This window comes from Quercus suber, unplaced genomic scaffold, assembly GCF_002906115.3.
Source record: "Quercus suber isolate HL8 unplaced genomic scaffold, Cork oak 2.0 scaffold_646, whole genome shotgun sequence".
Classification (NCBI taxonomy): domain Eukaryota; kingdom Viridiplantae; phylum Streptophyta; class Magnoliopsida; order Fagales; family Fagaceae; genus Quercus; species Quercus suber.
The window spans coordinates 334077-353785 of record NW_027070087.1 but is presented as its reverse complement, the minus strand read 5'-3'; the positions used below and the strand labels follow the sequence as shown (position 1 = coordinate 353785).

Sequence of the window (19709 nt, the reverse complement as noted above, 5' to 3'; positions counted from 1 at the left end):
TACATCACAAAGTAATACTTGTTATCAAAAAAAGCAAAGTGGTATAGAATAGACAACTAATGAATAATGACAAACAACAGAGGAATAAAGCAGAAAAGCAACGATGAACAAAGAAGAAAATTAAGAAAGGAATGTTTCATTTCCTAAAGCCAGGTCCATTTGTCCAATGGGATGCTATATCAGCGAGTGCCTTTGTAGAAGATCCATATGGGCTTACTGCTTTATCAGCAGCAATCTTTAACTCTTTCATACGGCTATGAACTTTCTTCCCTTCTTCTCCAACCATGAGGCCTTTTATAACTTTTGCAATTTCCTCTCGATCCACTAGGCCTTTCTCATTAGCTTTTGGTCTTAGCGCAACTTTTAGATCCTCAGTTAGTAATATAGCATTCATTCTTTGTTCTGCGAAAAGAGGCCATGCAATTATTGGTATTCCATGCATGATACTTTCTAAGGTTGAATTCCATCCGCAATGACTTAAGAACCCACCTGTGGAACCGTGGCTAAGGACTTGGGCTTGTGGTGCCCAATAGGGCACCACTAGACCTTGCTCTTTGGTCCTCTCTATAAACCCTTTTGGTAAGAAAGCAAGAGGGTTGTTGTCGAGGGTTTGGTCAGCAAGGTATGCAGCATTAGCCAAGCCATTATTTGGGCTTCTTACCACCCATAAGAACTTTTGCTTACTCAATTCCAATCCTAAAGCTAACTCATTCATTTGGTCATATGAGAGGGTTCCACCACTCCCAAAACAAACAAATAGGACAGAGCCACTTGGTTGATTGTTCAACCATCTTAAACAGTCTGACCCTTCAACCTGATTGCTTGAACCACTTTGAATGATGGGTCCAACTGTGTAAAGTGAAAGATTTTTAGCTTCTTCTTCCAAAGCTGTTATAGCATTTCCATCCAACTCCATGAAGGTATTAACAACAATACCCTCAGCTAATCGCATCTTTTTTGTTCCGCGAAGAAACAATTTGTACCACTCACTTGTTCGATCTTGAATCGGGTCTATAAGATCTCGACCGTGAATAGGTATGCACCCCGGAAGTTTCACTGGTTCAGGTAGGTCTCTATACTCGCATGAAACTGTCTCATCCAACTTTGGCAAATTCAAAACCAAGGACAAAACCATAGCATTTGCTGGGTAGAAAATGTAGGGCGAGACATTGAGCTCCTTAGCAACATCAAGAGCATCAATCCCAAAAAGATCAACCACTAAAGCAACCAACCGAGTAGTTGCAACTAGTGAAGTTAACACATCACGAAGAGATGGCAGTGAACGAGTCACGGTGAGTTTAATTTGTAGTCCAGGCTGTGCTCCTTTGAGGTCCTCCAAGTTCACTGGAGGAAGAAAGACATGCTCTATGCTAGTAGGGAGAGCTTGAAGGACTTCTTTCATGGCTTTGGATGGAGAACCTGTTGTGGGAATGATGCATGTGATGTGGAAGTCGTGATGATGAAGAAGAAGCTTGGCAAACTCAACAAGAGGGATGAGATGCCCCATCCCCGGACTTGTTAGAAGAGCTATGTGGGGTTTTGGGCCCATATGGACAAAGATATAATTCTATTAATGTTTTGAAGAAATGGGGATTGAAAGAGAATACTATGTTTTGTTTTTATGGTAGGGACTTAGGAGGTTGCACAGTTTATATAGGTGTTTTAGGACTTAGGAATAATAGTATTACATTATTTCTGGCACCTGAAACTGAGTGAGTTTTGAAACAGTTTATTTAGTTGGAATTAAAAAAAAAAAATTGTTAAAGGTGCTGCAAATAAAGATAAAAATGTGTTAAAATAGAACAATAAAACTTAGAAATAATACAAAAAATAAAATACATAATAGAATAAACTGATTTTAAACTCTAATTTCAAGCACAACCTATACATGGGACAGCAAAAATGCAACTGGTTTGGTTCTTTTCTTTCTCTAATTTAAAATTTTGGACATTTATTCTTTTTATTAAGAGACCGTTTGGGGAGACCGTTTGGGCAGCCCATTTACGATTTGCGTTTGCTTTTTTTTCTTTTTTTTTTTTTTTTTATTTCAGCGGTATAAAAAGACTTTTTCAACTGTGATGCACTGTTTATGGTTACTGTGCTGCTACTGTTCAATGAACAGTAGCCGCACTTGTTGACTTTTGTTAATGAACAGTATATTTGTGCATTGTTCACGGATCTACAATTTTTACTTTTCAACAACTTTTTCATTAAAAATAGGTCTCACAATACTATTTACACATTTAAAAATTATTTTACTATAGTGTTTTCAGTTTTCAATTTTTAATTTTCAATTTTCAGCTACATCCAAACGCCCTAAAGTTCATTTGTTACTGGGTTTTTTTAGAATTGTATATGCGTACGCTTTCTTTTTTCTTTTTTCTTTTTTTGGTTAAATGCGTACGCTTTTCGATGCTGAGGAAATGTGAGAAAATGAATAAAATAGATTTTATTTATTCACCGTTGTTTGACTTAGGCGGCTGAGCAAGAATATCAAATAATTGGAAAAGAGAGGAAAGTTCAAAAGAAGATTTTAATTTTTGTTTGACTTAGGCGGCTGAACAAGAATATTAAATAATTGGAAAATAGAGGAAAGTTCAAAAGAATATTTTAATTGGCATAAACGCACCGGCATGCGTTAGTGTGACGTAAGTGCTAACGTTACTTTTCTAAATTTGTTTAAATAATGGTTTATTATATGCTAGTACTAGAGCTAACCAGACCAACTAGCAACCCACGGAACCATCTGACCTATTGCCATCCGAATTGAAACTAACTGGATCCGAGTAGCTAGCAGTCAACAGCAGGTCTCCAGCAATATTAGAAATCAAGAGGTGCAGGTCGAGTAGTGGTTTTGGGTGTTCCATGAGTACTTAGACCACTTTGTTATTGTTTTTATTGATGACATCCTAATCTTCTCCAAAAGCATGGAAGAACATAAAGAGCACTTGAAAATTGTTTTTCAAATTTTGAGGGAGAAGAAGCTATATGCAAAGTTTAAGAAGTGTGAATTTTGGCTTGACCAAGTGGTGTTCTTAGGGCATGTGATATCTGAGATAGGGATTTCTATAGACCCTAGTAAGGTTGAGGCTATGGTTGATTGGGCAATACTGACGAATGTGAGTAAGGTTAGAAGCTTTTTGGGCCTTGCTGGCTATTATAGGAGGATTGTGGAGGGATTTTCTCGTATTGCAACCCCAATGACTCAACTAACTCGTAAGAATGCCAAGTTTGTGTGGACAGAAGAATGTGAAAGGAGTTTTCAAGAACTTAAGCAAAAGTTAGTCACTACACTAGTACTAACCATCCCTAGCAACTTGGGAGGCTTTGTCATTTATAGTGATGCTTCGAAAAAAAAGGGCTTGGTTATGTGCTAATGCAGTATGGTAAGGTCATAGCTTATGCTTCCCACCAATTAAAAGTTATGAACAAAATTATCTCACTCATGATTTGGAGTTGGTTGCAATGGTGTTTGCATTGAAGATTTGGAGACATTATCTGTATGGTGAAAGGTGTGAGATTTATACAGATCATAAGAGCTTGAAGTACTTCTTTGCTTAGAAAGAATTAAATATGAGACAACAAAGGTGGCTTGAGTTGATTAAAGATTATGATTGCTCGATCAATTACCATCTAAATAAGGCTAATTTGGTAGATGATGCACTTAGTTGGAAGTCTTCTGGTTTCTTAGCTATCTTCTTAACTACTTTAAAGGCGATTATTAAGGACTTGGAGAGGATGGGAATTGAAATTTTCATGGGTGATTCCCAAGTCTTTATGGCCAGTTTGACAATACAATCTACTTTGATTGAGAAGATTAAGAGTTCACATGTTGATGATGCACGAATTGTAAAGATCATAGGAGAAGTACAAGAAGGGAAGAGACCAGAATTTAATGTGTCTAATGATGGTGTTTTGAGGTTTGGAAATAGACTTTGTGTGCCAAATGATTCTACATTAAAGAAGGAGGTTATGGAAGAAGCCCATTGTACACCATACTCAATGCACCCTGCTAGCACTAAAATGTATCGTGACATTCGAGAAACTTATTGGTGAAATAACATGAAGAGAGAGATAGCTCAGTTTGTGGAGAAGTGCTTGACTTGTCAACAAATTAAGGCACAACACCAGAAACCTTCAGGATTGCTGCAACCACTTCCCGTCCCCGAATGGAAGTGGGAGCATATATGTTTGGATTTTGTGACTGGTTTGCCAAGATCTCCTAAGGGACATAAGGCCATTTGGGTAATTGTGGATAGGATGACAAAAACAACACATTTTTATTCCGATTAAGATGACTTACTCACTTGATCAACTAGCACAGATATATATTGATGAGATTGTGAGTCTTCACAGAGTTCCAGCATCAATTGTGTCTGATCGAAACCCAAGATTCACCTCAAAGCTTTGGGAAAGCCTACATAAAGCTTTGGGTACTAATTAGCTTTAGTACAGCCTTCCACCCACAACCAAATGGACTATTAGAAAGGACTATTTGTACCTTAGAGGATATGCTAAGGGCTTATGTATTGGATTTCAAAGGAAGTTGGGAAAAATACTTGTCATTACTGGAATTTTCCTATAATGATAGCTATCACTCTAGTATTGAGATGGCTCCCTATGAGGCTTTGTATGGTAGAAAATGCAGGTTCCTATTGTGTTGGGAAGAGGTTGGTTGGAGAAAATTGTTGGGGCCAGAAATCATTCAAATGACATCTGAGAAGATTAATTTGATTCGTAAAAGATTGAAAACAGCACAAAGTTGACAAAAGAGTTATTATGACAACTCGAGAAGTGAAGTAGAATTTGAAGTAGGAGATATGGTATTTTTGAAAGTCACCCCAATGAAGGGTGTGATGAGATTTGGGAAGAAAGGGAAGTTGAGTCCCAAATTTGTTGGTCCATTTAAGATCCTAGAATGCATTGGTAAAGTTTCCTAAGAATTGGCCTTATCGCCTACACTTGTAGGAGTGCATAATGTGTTTCATGTTTCCATGTTGAGGAAGTACATCCCGGATCCTTCACATGTCTTGAACTATGAGCCACTCAAGATCAAAAACAACTTAACTTATGAGGAAGTTCCAATCCAAATTCTTGACTGCAAGGATCAAGTGCTACGCACTAAGACCATATCATTGGTTAAGGTCCTTTGGAAGAATCACACAGTGGAGGAGGCATCTTGGGAGCGAGAAGATGAGATGAAATCAAATTATGCAGAGTTGTTCGTTAACAAAGGTATGTATAATTTCGAGGATGAAATTTTTTTTTTTTTTTTTTAAGGGGGGAAGGATGTAACACCCCATAATTTTGATACCAATTAAATTATTATACATAAATTATAAAGGAGGCCTACAATTAAATGGATTAAATTGATTTGGACCGAAGATATTAAAAATAAGATAAATACTATAGAATATAAGTCCAAGTAAGGTGGCATAAGTAAATATATGGACCTTGAAAACCCTAGCCTTCTTCCTCTTTAGTTACACATGTATCTATTGATGGGATTCCTTTTGCTTCAGCTGACAATTGAACGTTAATTTTCTTCACTGTGGCTGTGAGTGGAGACTACAGGTACGATTTTCTTCTACTCTAAACTTAGGAAAGTTGAAATACTCAATGGCTAGCTTTTGTTCCCACTCTTATAGCATCTGTTATTGGCGTACCTAATAGAAAGAAAATTTAGGGGCCTCTGTTATGGATCTAAAGCTAGGATTATTATATTAGAAAAAGGGGTGATTTGTGGTTTATATATAATTGTTTATAGTCTCACTGTATTCACCATTAAACTGACCTGCATCCACGCCCTTTCAATTATCGAAATCCTAGTCCAGCGCATTAAGGGAATACTAGGCAATTGGATGGATAAATTAAGGTATATATGGATCAAATAGGTATATATATATATATATATATCACGTGTCTTCCAATACTTGGTTGAACATATATAGAGAGAGAGAGAGAGAGAGATGGGTTCAAGTTACACCTGGTATAACTTTAAAGAGTTACACCTTTTGTAAACCATTAGATTTAAGTAGATCCAACGATAAAAAAGGACACCCATTAATACTAATATTCTGATTTAAATCTCATTAATTATCCCTTATTTATTACATTTCATATCTATCTCTAAACCTAAAAAAACACAAAAAAGTGTGTCTCTCTCTAATCTATTTTTTCCCACCGTTTCTCAAAAAAAAAAAAAAAAAAAAAAAATCCTCCACTGCACGCCTCTCTGTCTCTTACTCCTTCACCGATCTTCCACCTCCACCGCCAGGTCGCCAGCAAAAAAAGAAAAAGAAAAAAGAGACCAAACAATCCAGTTAAGTTATTGAAATAAAAAGGGATGGTTAGAGATTATGCTTGACCGCCGATTGGTAAGAGACGATGGACGTGGCCTTGGGCAAGAAGTGATGGATAATCGTCCTATGAATGTAGTCTTCTACGTCCTTGTGGAATCCAACATTTCCACCACTCTAAGCTCGGTTTCCAATCCTTTTCCCTTGAGCCCTCTCTTCTTTCTCATCGTGTTGGTGCTCATTTGAAAAAAAAAAAAAAAATTTGAGAGTGCTCTGTCACATGACTCACATCTGGGTAGTTGTCTAGTTGACACTAAGGTCAGTAGTCATACTATCAAAAAGAGAAAAAATTGAGAAGGTCATGAGTCTTATATGTTGATAGCTGATAAAGTTACACGGAGGCATGGCAATTGACCTGATAGAGTTACACAGTTTCAGTAGTCGTACTTTCAAATTATTTAACAACTGTACAACTTGTACATTGTCCATCAATCTGATTCCCTGATTGCTGGAGAAAAAAAAAATACTTCAACAATCTAGGAAAATCATAGGTCAATCAAATTTAAAATTTAATTGTGAAGTATCACACATCTCTACAGTATAAGTAATAAAATTGCATTATGGAAAATCCATCCCGCTAAAAACGTGATAGAAAGTTGTTATGTTGCTACTCTAAGGTTTATAAGACTTATCTTTTTTGGTTTATAAGAAAATTCAATAAAATTGGAGCTGTCATTGAAATTTGATGGAAATTTCCGGTTTGGTTGCCCATGAATGAAAGTGTTCGGCTTGGTTTTCTTTTTTTTTTCTTCTACTGGCAACCTGTTGAGGTGGAACAATGGTGGAGGAGACAGACAGAGAGAAACGTAGAGAGAGAGAGAGAGAGAGAGAGAGATAAATATGGAATGCAATAAATAAGGGATAATTAATGAGATACAGATCAGAATATTAGTATTAATGATTGTTTTTTTTTTAACCATTAGATCTACTTAAATCCAACGGTTTAAAAAAGGTGTAACTCTTTAAAGTTACACCAGGTGTAACTTGAACCCATCTCATATATATATGATATATGGCTTCTTTTATTAGATGGATCAGACATCCATCATTCAGCCTATATTGAGTCTTATCTTACATAAAGCTATTCCATACATGTGACCCTGCCATTAGGTTCGGCCATATTGAAGTTTCATGAATATCTATGATTACGTTAATGGAAAAATCTGATTAGGCAGCAATATTTTTAAGTCCAGAAGTCTAATCAAAGCTGAAAGTAAATTGGATAGTTAGGTGAATAAATGGAGAATTTTGGATATATCAATATTGTCTAGGATAAAACCGTTTAAGTGTGAAAATAGATATTTAAGTCAGAAATTGTGTATTGATGAACCTATTTTTGGTATTGCTAGGTTCTAATTCTACTGAATTTTTGTGATTCAAGGGAGGTTGATTTCTTTTATTTTTGCAATTAAGAGGTAAGTGGTGTTTACTAATTTTGGGGGTTTTCCCAAAATAGTATTGAATATTAAACTATTTTATATCAAAGAAACATGTTGATATTTTATATATGAATTGATATTTTATAAATGTTTGATGTGGACATTGACTATTCGTTTTATGAAAAACTTGTGGGACAACCTAAATTTATTTAAACTTGTGTGTGAAAATATATCCTCATATTTTTTTGAGAATTATGAATGGACTATTTTTGTAAGCATCTTGAATTGATTATTTTTGTGAGCATATTGAATATGTTTTGAAAACCTATGGCAAGTCATGATTAAAAGCTCAATATTGTATTTAGCCCTTAGTAAGGGACAATCATACTGCAGCTAGTCCTTAGCAAGGGACGGTCCTAGAAAAGGGGACAGTGCACATTTGTTAGCTCCTTAGCAAGGGAGTATACTATTGAGAATTCAAAAAGAAAGCTCCTTAGTAAGGGAGTGCACCTTTTGGTTCTAAAGGGACCATCCTTAAGAAGGGGATGACAAGAAGGTTCTAGTCCTGAAAAGGAGACAGCACAACCCTGTCAATGGGGCGTAAACGTTGACCACAGGAAAAACCTAGGAAATTGTTTATGTGATGATATTAATATATATATTATGATGGCTCACAATATGAAGATATTTGTTTTTATATATATGAAGTATTTGATGATGAATATTAATGAGTTACAAGTTATGAAAGTGTTGTAAGAATTATTTATTTGAAAGGTTTGTTCCCACACCCCTAATGTTAGTGAATTCCACTTATTGAGTTATCTCACCCCCTTTTTATTTCCCATTACAGATACATTAGAAGGATTATTGGAGTAGAGATTCTTGAGAAACAGTAGTTACGAACTATTTTGTGGAATTGAGGATTTTATTGTTATTTTTATGGCATTATATTGTATTGGAGAATTATTTTGAGGATGTTTTGTCTTTAGTGAATTAGAGCTTTGACATTTGTGATGAGATTTAAGGTTGCTGGTTTCTTTTATTTAATATTTTTATTGATTATTTAGATTAAATAGACTTTTATTACTTATGATTTTGGGGCGTTACATGGTTTATATAGGTTGAGCCCAAACATGATTCAACTTAACTTATGGAAAGGCCTTGCTGCTAGATAAGAACGAACGTTAATCTCCAACTGTTATTGTTGTTGTTGTTGTTGTTGTTGTTGTTGTTTTTTTTTTTTTTTTTTTTTTTTTAATGAGGTTTATATAGGTGTTCGGGCTTGGGAATAACAGTATTAGATTATTTCCAGCATCTGGAAACTATGTGTGGGACGGGAAACATGTAAACCCTTACCCACTAAAGGACTAAACCCAATCCGCGGTTAGGTTCTTTTCTTTCTCAAGTTTAAAATTTTGGACATATATTCTTTTTGTTAAAGTTCATTTGTTAATAAGGTTCTTTGAAATAGTATATGCGTATGATTATTATTATTATTTTATTCAACAAATAATCTAGATTTTATTAATACACCATTGTTTGACCAAAAATGTTTTCTCCAACCTAATTTGGAGTGAAACTTTCCAAACTTCTACAATATCTTTTTATTAAATGTGAATTTTGAAAATCATACTGTTAAATTACATGTTATATTTGTTCTTAACACACATGTCAAATTTAGTTCAAATTGGGCGTTTTTTACTTTTTGATCTATAAAATTATTTTTTATACATAATTTTTTAGCACAAAAAATTATTATAAGAAAATGTAATTCAATAGTTAGATTTTCAAAATTTACATCCAATTAAAAAATACAAGAGAAGAAACATTTTCCTTATTTGACTTGGTTAACCGTACCAAAAGATGAAATACTTGGAAAGAGGAAAGTTGAAAAGAAGATTTTTATTTTTTAATTAACATAAACACACTGGCATGTGTTAGGGTGATGTAACTGCAAACATTATTCTTCTAATGGCATAATTTTTCTAAAATTTTATTTTAATAAATCAATAGTCGGGGTGGTGAGATTTGAACATTAGGTATCTCAATTGGAAACTGTTAGGATTTAAGTTTATAGTGTTGACAAACTATGACAAATTGTAAGTCTTGTTGAGTAAAAATATGTACTTCCTAAGTCCAAGACAAAGGCACAAGTCCGGGATGAAGAAAGATGTGAATTTTTTTTTTTTTAAATTGGTGTTCAACCTGTTGGAACTATTCGATTGGTGTTCGACCTGTCAAAAATCACATAATCATAAAATATCAGCAAATGTGAAGAGGTCCATAAGTTGTTCGTTCCAAGCTCAATTGGTGATCTGTTTGTTACAGTATTTAAAAGACAGTATAAGCTAACCCTAGAGAGCTTTTAAAAGAGGAAAAAAGTGCCTTATGTGCCTCATATTCTATATCTAGGGATTTTGTACTCAAAACTCACTTAAATCTTCTACTGGTGATATTCTTTGAAGAAAGTCAAGATTCAGTGTTGTGGAAGTTGCTACCTCATACCAGTGATCAAGAGTTCTAGATCTAAAACTTCAAGTGTGATCTTGAAATTGTATAGTAGAGGTCTACATTGGAGAAAACCCACAAGGGTGAACCTGTTTTGTGAATCTACTCTATCTAATAGTGAATTTGCTCACCTCAGGATTAATAAAGTTAAGTCCCACCACATTTTTCCTATGACCCTGTTTTGTTTTATTGGTTTTCTTAGTCATCATATCATGTCTCTTTTAAATTTCTGCACTTGCATGATATTGATGTTGATGTACTTAACCTAAAGTATCAATAATAGATCTAACAATCAACTTGGCTTTAAAATTGGTTAAATATAGTGTTTTTAGGATGGTCTAATCCCAACAAAAACATTAGTAGTACTAGTTGAGTTAAAAAGATTTTTATAGCATAAATATTGCTAGGTCCATAGTTTATAAGTTAGCAAACTAGGAACTAAAATTAAATCTAGATTGAGTTTTCAAGAGTATGATGATGTCTAAGATTTTTGCCCAGAATGGCTCAAGAAGATTGAAATTTTTAAGTTTTCAACACATACTCAACACATGTCAATCAATCAAGAATCACATGTCTAGCTATAAATCAATTATGACTATTTCGTGCTTAATTGCTAGAGTGTAAAAGGAATTATAAGGAAAACCAAATGGAGGTTTTGAGAGCTGCGTATTGTAGCCAAGTTTTCTCATATTGTCAACCAAAGAAGTTCTAAAGACCAGTGATCAATGTAAAGTTGTTGCGTATAAATCATTAGTAATTGTTGCTGTGAGAATCTTTAATAAGGTTCTTGAAGTCACAGAAACGGCGTTTTATGTGAATAGTATGCACAGTAGAAGTGTCAAAGAATTTGGATATATATGTAGTCAAGTTAGTAAGTACTACTTAATGTAGCTGCAAAATTATGATTAATGTTGGAAAACTTCAATTCTATATGGTAGATATGTTTTCTTGAGAGTTGGTGGTAAAGGTCGGAAATTTTTTCCCATTATAGTTCGCACGTAATCATATTGTTTGTGTGAGTTGCAGTTAACTCAATTGGTAAAGTTTCTAATAGTTGAATAAAAGATTTAGGATTCAATCCCTACCTACACCAAAAACCAATTAGTGTCTTGGTATCATATCGCTTGTTTGCTTTACTTTCCACATTTATTTGTTTTTCAATACTGGTTTATGTTGTGAATAATCATTACAAAACTTGCAATGTACAACTGTTAAATTAATTAATTTGACATAAATAGGGTTTAAATTTCCCAACAAATATAGTTTCATATGCTACTACTGTGACCTAACTAAAAACATAAAACTTCAAAATTTGTTTAAATAATGGCCTAGACGTACATGAATTTGCAAGTGACACGTAACTTTAAAGGTAAGAAAAAACTCCTAATCAGCCTCTTGGGACCATTTTTAATGGGTTTCTTTTAGTAATTATCTAGTGTGTTTTGAAAACTCAAATAGTGTGAAAACACTAATGCTTGTTTAAACCCCCAATTTTAAATAACAACTTTATTGCTTTTACTCTAACTTATTTAAGTACGGAACAAGAGTAAATGAAGTACAATAAACCAGAACTACTCTAGTGCATAAACATGTACAATAAATAATAAATGTAAAGTATAAAGAGTAAGGGAAGGGAGATGCAAACACAAGGAAATGTCAAGACGTGTTATCAAAGTGGAAACAGAAGTACTCAACGAAAAATCTCTCCGCGACCCTCCAAACCGAAATTGACCCACTTGTGAATAAGTTGGAATACAGGAAGATCAAAAGACCTTCCAAGCCTAATCTACCCAATGTACTTGAGTTCTCCAAGCTCCAGCTTCCAACGGTCTTTTCAAAATCTTGTCTTCACTAGTTATTCGGATCCCACAATTCCACCTGATTGCATCTGCCACTCAATGGCTTCTTCCAATACTTCCCATAGGCACCAAAACTTCTCTCAACACTCAGAATAAGTGAGATAAGTGTTTGGGCTAAGAACCTCTCAAAAATGTGTAGATAGAGAGGTAAGAGTAATGGAAACTCTAGAGAAATGGTGTAAAGGATTGTGGGTAAACAATCTTTAACTCTCAAGTGTTTGGCTAGGGTTTTCTCTCTCAAAAGTTTCTCGTAAAGACTCCTTGTTCTTCTTTACAATATTGGTAATGAGGGTTTATATAATATTGGTAAAGGAATGTGAAAAGACACAACCAAACTAATCAGGCAGAGAGTTTCATGGGTTAGTCACGACTTGGCCTGAGTCGCGAATGACTCACAAAATCTAGCTTGTCAAAAACTCTTCAAATTCCAACATGTGCTTCTCACATAGCCTATTACACAAGTTGGCAATCATGAGCCAATCGCGAAATCCTCTTCTTCACAGAATTTTCACCAAACTCTCACACACAACCCTCACATTAAAGCCCACAAAAATACAAAGAAATGATTGAACAGAGTTACAATCAAATTTGATACGGAATTAAAGCCAACACAAAACATAGTTCTAAACCACAACTTTACGTTTTTGGAATGAGAGACTACTCATTTAAGGGAACAATTAGGTGCTCCAAAATTTTTGGACATCATTATTAGAAATAATAGGTGCTCCAAAATCTAATATATATTGCAAAGAAATATTTAGTATTTCTTATTTCAAGTCTTAAAATGTTAGCTCAATCCTCCTAGATTAGGGGATTTACATGGATTAGTTTAGGGTTCTATTTTATTTTGAATTTAAATAATATAAGGACTAGACAATTAAATAAGGATTAGTTTTGCGCAGAAGTTACACTAACGTACAAGTTCATCTTTCTGTTCGAGCTAGCCAAAATACTAATTAGCTAGCCCCACTTTGTCCAAAGGGTCAAGTTAATATAACATACAAGTACATCACCTAGCCTAAAAGACTTTGGCCTTTGAATTTAGGTCTAATTATGTTATATTAACGACTCTCTCTTATTATTTTTATTTAATGTAGGACTTCACTCACGTGTATTTTTCCAACAATATGCCCTTTAAAATTAGTATGTGATATTATGTCCAGTCACATAAACGGCCACATAGAAATTAGAAATTCAAAAAAAAAAAAAAAAAACGTAGAAATCAGAAAATGAGCACTATCAAAATAAACTATATGATAAAGACATGATATTGCAGTTAAACAATACATCACAAAGTAATAATTGTTATCAAAAAAAGCTAAGTGGTATAGAATAGACAACTAATTAATAATGAAAAAGTGGATTCGAGTTATCTCAACTGGTAAAGTCTCTGGTAGTTATAAGAGATCTAAGATTTAATCCCCGCCTACACCAAAAACTAATTAGAGTCATGGTATGATGATAAAGAACTATCATCAAGAATGGAACTCATAGGTTAAAACTCTCTCAAAAAATAATAATAATAATGACAAACAACATATGAATAAAGCAGAAAAGCAACTATGAATAAAGTAGAAAATTAAGAAAGAAATGTTTCATGGTCTAAAACTCAGGTCCATTTGTCCGACGGAAAGTTGAAAAGAAGATTTTAATTTTTAATTTAGTATTTTTTTTTTAATTGGTAAAACACACCCGCATGTATTAGAGTGACGTAAGTGCAAACGTTACTCTTCTAGATTTGTTTAAATAGTGACAATCAGGAATTTGATTAAATAATGGCTTGTTATATGCTACTACTAAAGTAGAAACGTTAATCTTCTAAATTTGTTTAAATATTGCAATCAATACATTTGTTTAAAATAAATAATGGCATAATTTTTTAAAAATTTTTATTTAGACAAAACACTATTTTGGTCTTCACATTTTAGGGTCATAGTCAATTTAATTCCTATCATTAAATGTAGGTTTTAATTAACTCAACTAGTAAAGTCTCTAATGATTGTATAAAAGATCTGAGAGCGGACCTCATAGGTTAAAACTCTCTCTCTTACCCAAAAAAAATAAAAAATCCTATCATTAAATTATTAACGGAATTTACTTATATGGCAGATGGAAAGCACACATGAAACAAATTAAACTAAAATATTAACTAGTCATCCTAGATGTCTTAAGTGCTCCTACCATGTCACCTTTTTAGCCTCTTTTAGTTCCACATGACCTACATGTGACCAAACTTATCAACCCCCCAATCACCACTGGTCAGACGACTCAGACCAAGATCTCTTTCCGATTCTAGAGAATCTAGACCGAAATCCCCATTGCAATCAATAAGCTGTGGCTATAGATCTGGCTGCAAGTGCAGCAACGGTGGTAGAGGGTAATCTTCCAAAAGCTCCTAAGCTTTCAAGAATTTTTCATTATGTCTGTCCTGTGCTAGCTGTGGTAGAAATTAATGTTGTTTTTTTTTCCCTAGTTTTTAAAATATGATAACTTTTTAATAATGATAGAGAAAAAATTTTAACTTTTTTTCTTAGAGGAAAATTTTAAAGGGGTTTACTAAGTGCTCTGATGGGTTCTTGCATATAATATAAATTAGGAACTAACCCGTAATTTCTTTTTCTTTTTTGTTGTTTCCACCATCAGAAGAGTATGCGACTTTCTTCTCCTGTTCTTTACCATTTTGTAGAACAACTTTTGTCGGTAAATATATTATCTCTTAAGTGCTAACTTGGGAAGTAGCCCATCATTTGCTTGAAGAAGCATTCACCAAAGTTTGGAAGTTCTAGAACAAGGCACAAGATGGAGGGTAGGCAATGGAAAAACTATTCACATTTGGGGTGACAAATGGCTGCCAACTCCCTCAACCTACAAGGTAATATCTCCTCAAATAGAGTTAATTTGGTGATTATCCCATAGTCTCAGCCCTTATTGACCAAGACACAAGAAAATGGAGGAGAGATAGGCTGGAAAGGATTTTCCTTGCTTTTGAGGTTGAAACAATCCTTGGTATCCCAATCAATTACCATCTGCCTGATGACCAACTAATATGGGTGGGTAATAAAAAAGGAATTTTTTCAATGAAAAGTGCTTACTATGTGGCTAGGAAGGTGCTAGAAGGAAGTGAACAAGGGAAATCTTCATTAAGTGACATGCAAGCTCCCTTATGGAAGAAAATGTGGCACTTGAACATCCTAGCAAAGGTGAAAATTTTTTCCTGGAGACTTTGTAGGAATGCTATTCCTACTATGCTTAACCTGAACAAAAGGGGGGTCCTAGTTGATCCTCTCTGTCCACTATGCAGCAAGGAGGCAGAATTTGTGGAGCATGCAATTCTAAAATGTGAAATAGCCAAAAAAGTCTGGAAAAATTGGATTGACTGCCCCATCAATCTCTTGGAAGGTAGGCGAGACTTCTCGGATATTGCTTTAGACATGCTAAGACAAGGGACCCAAAGGGACCTAGAAATATTTTTTGGGGTGGCTTGGATGATCTGGTTTAACAGAAACCGAATTGTGCATGATTCAATTAGTTCTCCAGGAAATATTATTTGGGGAAATGCCATGCGAATGGTGAAAGATTATAGGGAGGCAGTTGGCACTTAAGCAAGGTTCCTAGAGCCAGAAGGAAGTAGTCTTGAACAACTCTAGGATGACTACTTTTTCATCAATGTGGATGGAGCTATTCCCATTGGTTATGGCCACTCTGGTATAGGCATCCTTATTCGGGACAAGAGATTAAGGTTCATAGCTACCATGTGCAAGCCCCTCTCAGGAAGGTTGGGAGTTGAAGAAACTAAAGCTATTGCAATGGAACAAGGATTAGTGCTGGCAAAAGAGATTGGTCTAGAGCAATGGTTGGAGACTCTCTTCAAACAGTCCCAAGTAATTGAGAAAGAAGAGGTCAGAGGTGCAGTGGGTCATATCGTAGCTAGAATTGTGAGAAATTTTGCAGATGTGAAAGTGAGGCACATTGGAAGGACGGGTAACAAAATAGCCCATGAATTAGCCCAGCAAGCAAAAACAATAAAGGATGCCATGTGCTGGTTAGGAAGAGAACCAAACATAATTGTAGATTTGATTAGATTTGAGGGACTGTCGTTTTAGGGTCTTGTTTGTGGTCTATTTTGTTGCTGGTTTGTTTCCTTTGTGTTCTATTATTTTGTTGCTTTGCCTGGTTGTTCTGTGTGTTCTGTTTTTTCGAATTTTCAGTCACTTTTCAAAAAAAAAAAAAAAAACATTGATATGAGCAACTTAAAGAAGACCACCACCGAGACCCTTATTGTAGGTGTTGCTCCTCAAAAGATTTATGTATTATTATTGTAGTTTTGATCGTGGGGAGTAGGCAAGATTAGATGTGGCTGTGAAGAGTGATTTCAATCATATCTGTCTATGTGACCTATTGGGAATGGGGATGGGTGGTTGATAAGTTGGTCACTTGTGGGTCACGTGGGACTAAAAGGGGCTGGAAGCTGACGTGGTAGAGCCATTTAAGACATGTAGGATGGCTAGTTAATATTTTAATTTAATTTGTGTTATGTGTACATTCAATCTGCCACAGAAGCAGATTTCATTGGTTATCCAACAATAGGGACCAAATTGATTATGACTTGAAAATAACGAGACTAGATTGACTGCTCTCAAAATGTATGGACCAAATTGATTATGATCTCAAAATGTTGGAACCAAAATAGTATTTACAGTTTTTTATTTTAATAAATTGATAGTTGAAAGTGGTGAGGTTTGAACATTAGATATTTCAATTGGAAACTGTTAGGATTTAAGTTTGTAGTGTTGGCAAACTATGACAAATTGTAAGTCTTGTTGGGTTAGAATGTGCACTTTCAAAGTCCAAGACAAAGACACCAAGTCCTGGATAAAGAAAGATGTGAATCTTTTTTTTTTTTTTTTTTTTTGGGCAAATTACAACTTACTTCACCTGTGGAAACACTACAACCTCCCCAAAATACCAAAAAATAAAAAAAATAAAAAATAAAAACCTAGTATACTCTTTCGAAGGCCATCACTTCAAAATCTATATGGAACAAAAACCACACATAGCTATTCTACCAAGTCCAGGAATAGGACATCTCACCCTCTTGTTGAGTTTGCCAAGCTACTTCTTCTTTACCACGACTTCCACATCACATGCATCATTCCCACAATTGGGTCTCCATAGTCCATCCAAAGCCATGAAAGAAGTCCTTCAAGCCCTCCCTACTAGCATCGACCATGTTTTCTTCCTCCAGTAAGCTTGGAGGAACTCGGAGGAGTAAAGCCTGGGATCCAAATTACTCTCACCATGACTCGTTCACTACCACCTCTTCGTGATGTGTTAACGTCACTGGTTGCAACTACTTGGTTAGTTGCTTTAGTGGTTGATCTTTTTGGGACGAATGCTCTTGATGTTGCTAAGGAATTTAATGTTTCACCCTACATTTTCTACCCAACAAATGCTATGGTTGTGTCGTTGGTTTTGCATTTGCCAAAGTTGGATGAGACAGTTTCATGCGAGTGTAGAGACCTGCCTGAACTAGTGAAACTTCCGGAGAACGTGGCTACAATACGCAGCTCTCAAAACCTCCATTTGGTTGTTCTTATAATTCCTTTTATACTCTTGCAATTAAGCACGAAATAGTAGAGATTGGATGACACAATGAGCCTTAATTGAGTTATAGACACGTGATTCTTGATTGATTGACATTTGTTGAGTATGTGTTGAAAACTTTAATAACTTCAGGCTGTATTTTTTTCAAGTGTATATGGATTTGGGAAAATATTTTACACCCTATGCGCGTTGGGTTGCACATGTAAAATATGGTCAAACAGAAAATCTTTTTATTTGACTGTAAAATAAGACCGCTTGACTTGTAAAATATTTTACACATTAGTTTTAGCTTCAATTCGTTCTTCAGAGTCACACACCTGGAGATAGAGAGAGAGAGACAGAGAGAGCGAGCTGGTCAGACCACGCCGTAGGTTCATGCCTTAGCCTCACTAGACCGTCGTCATTGTCGCTACAAATCTACACCACCGGTTAAGGAAGCCTTTTCTCTTCTCTCTTCCTCTCTCGTTCCCTTTGACCAATGAAGGCCGAAAAGCTAACACGATCTCCAATCTACAAACTGATCTTGTCGTTGTTGCCATCTCCTCCTTTAGACCCACTCGCCGATCTCGTCGCCGTCAATCTCACTTGCTGATCTTGCCTCCTTCAAACCCACCCACCGATATGTGGTCCTTTACCTCTCTCTTTCTCTCAATCCATCTCTCTCTCTCTCTCTCTCTCTCTCTCTTCTCTCTCTCTCTCTCTCTCTCTCTCAATCGGTGTTTATTTTTAAGAAAGATTGAATTTTTTTGTTATGTTTTTTGTTGATTTGGTTTATATATTTGGATTTCCTATTATAATATTTGTTTGGAAGCCGAGAAAATGTGAGAGAATGTGTTTTCTAGAGGATTTTCAGGAACACAACCAAACACCTTAAAATATTTTTTAAAGCATTTTTTGTGATGCGACCAAACACTTGAAAATATTTTACACTTTGAAATCATTTTACATTGAGGCAAACATAGCCTCAATCTTCCTGAGCCACTTTGGGAAGAAATCTTAGACATCATCAAACTCTTGAAAACTCATTCTAGATTTAATTTTAGTTCATAGTTTGCCAACTTATAAACTATAGAGCTAGTAGTATTTATGCTATACAAATTTTTTTAGCTCATTTGGTCTTCTAATGTTTTTGTTGGGTTTAGACCCCTCTAAAAACACTATATTTAACCAATTTTAAGGCCAAGTTTATTATTAGACCCGTTATTGATACTTTAGGTTAAACGCATTATCATCAATACCATGCAAGTGTGAAAATTTTAAAGAGACATGATATGATAACCTAGGAAACCAATGAAACAAAACAGTTTCACATGAAAACTTGGGGGGGGGGGGCTTGAATTTGTTAATCCCAAGGTGAACAAATTCACTATTTGATAGAGATCTACAGTCAGAATAACGTAAATCTAACTATAGTTACCAAACTGAGTACGGAATCTCATAAATGTCTTTGATAATGATCTTCTATAATGTGAACCTCCAATCCACAATTCTAAGACCACCCTTGTAGGTTTTCTCCAACGTAGACCTCTAGTCTATGATTTCAAGATCACACTTGAAGATTTAGATCCAGCACTCTTGATCACTAGTATGAGGTAGCAACTTCCACAACACTGAATCTTGAATCTGTGCATTTAATGCAATGAGTTTAAATAAATGTTTGAAATGCTAAGACTTTGAGTAAAATTTTTACCATCTTTGATCTTATTTCTTTTATTATATATATATATATATATATATTTTTTTTTTTGTGTTTTTGAAGGAGAGAGATATAAAAGTGGACTAAAACTACAAATTTAGCCCTATTTTTAACTGGGTGGGTTATAGACCTCTAATTGAGCTAATCACGGGTGGGCAAAGTCTCAAATTTCAAACCATAGGTAAGTAACTTAAATTTTGGCCAAACCACAGGTGAAGTAAGTTGTAATTTGCCCAAAAAAAAAAAAAAAAAAAAGAATCACATCTTTCTTTATCCAGGACTTGGTGTCTTTGTCTTGGACTTT

General features: G+C 34.9%; 1 protein-coding gene across 1 annotated transcript; it reads right to left on the bottom strand.

Moving 5' to 3' along the window:
• LOC111988577 (hydroquinone glucosyltransferase) lies at positions 1–1644 on the bottom strand. The gene has a single exon (XM_024020374.2). It carries the CDS (start codon positions 1547–1549, stop codon positions 137–139), a length of 1413 nt encoding a protein of 470 aa, XP_023876142.1. The 5' UTR covers positions 1550–1644; the 3' UTR covers positions 1–136.
• Between the last annotated feature and the right edge of the window lie 18065 nt (positions 1645–19709).

Excerpts from the sequence above, each read along its gene's own strand:
- LOC111988577 (XM_024020374.2), bottom strand. The coding sequence starts at position 1,549 with ATGGGCCCAAAACCCCACATAGCTCTTCTAACAAGTCCGGGGATGGGG.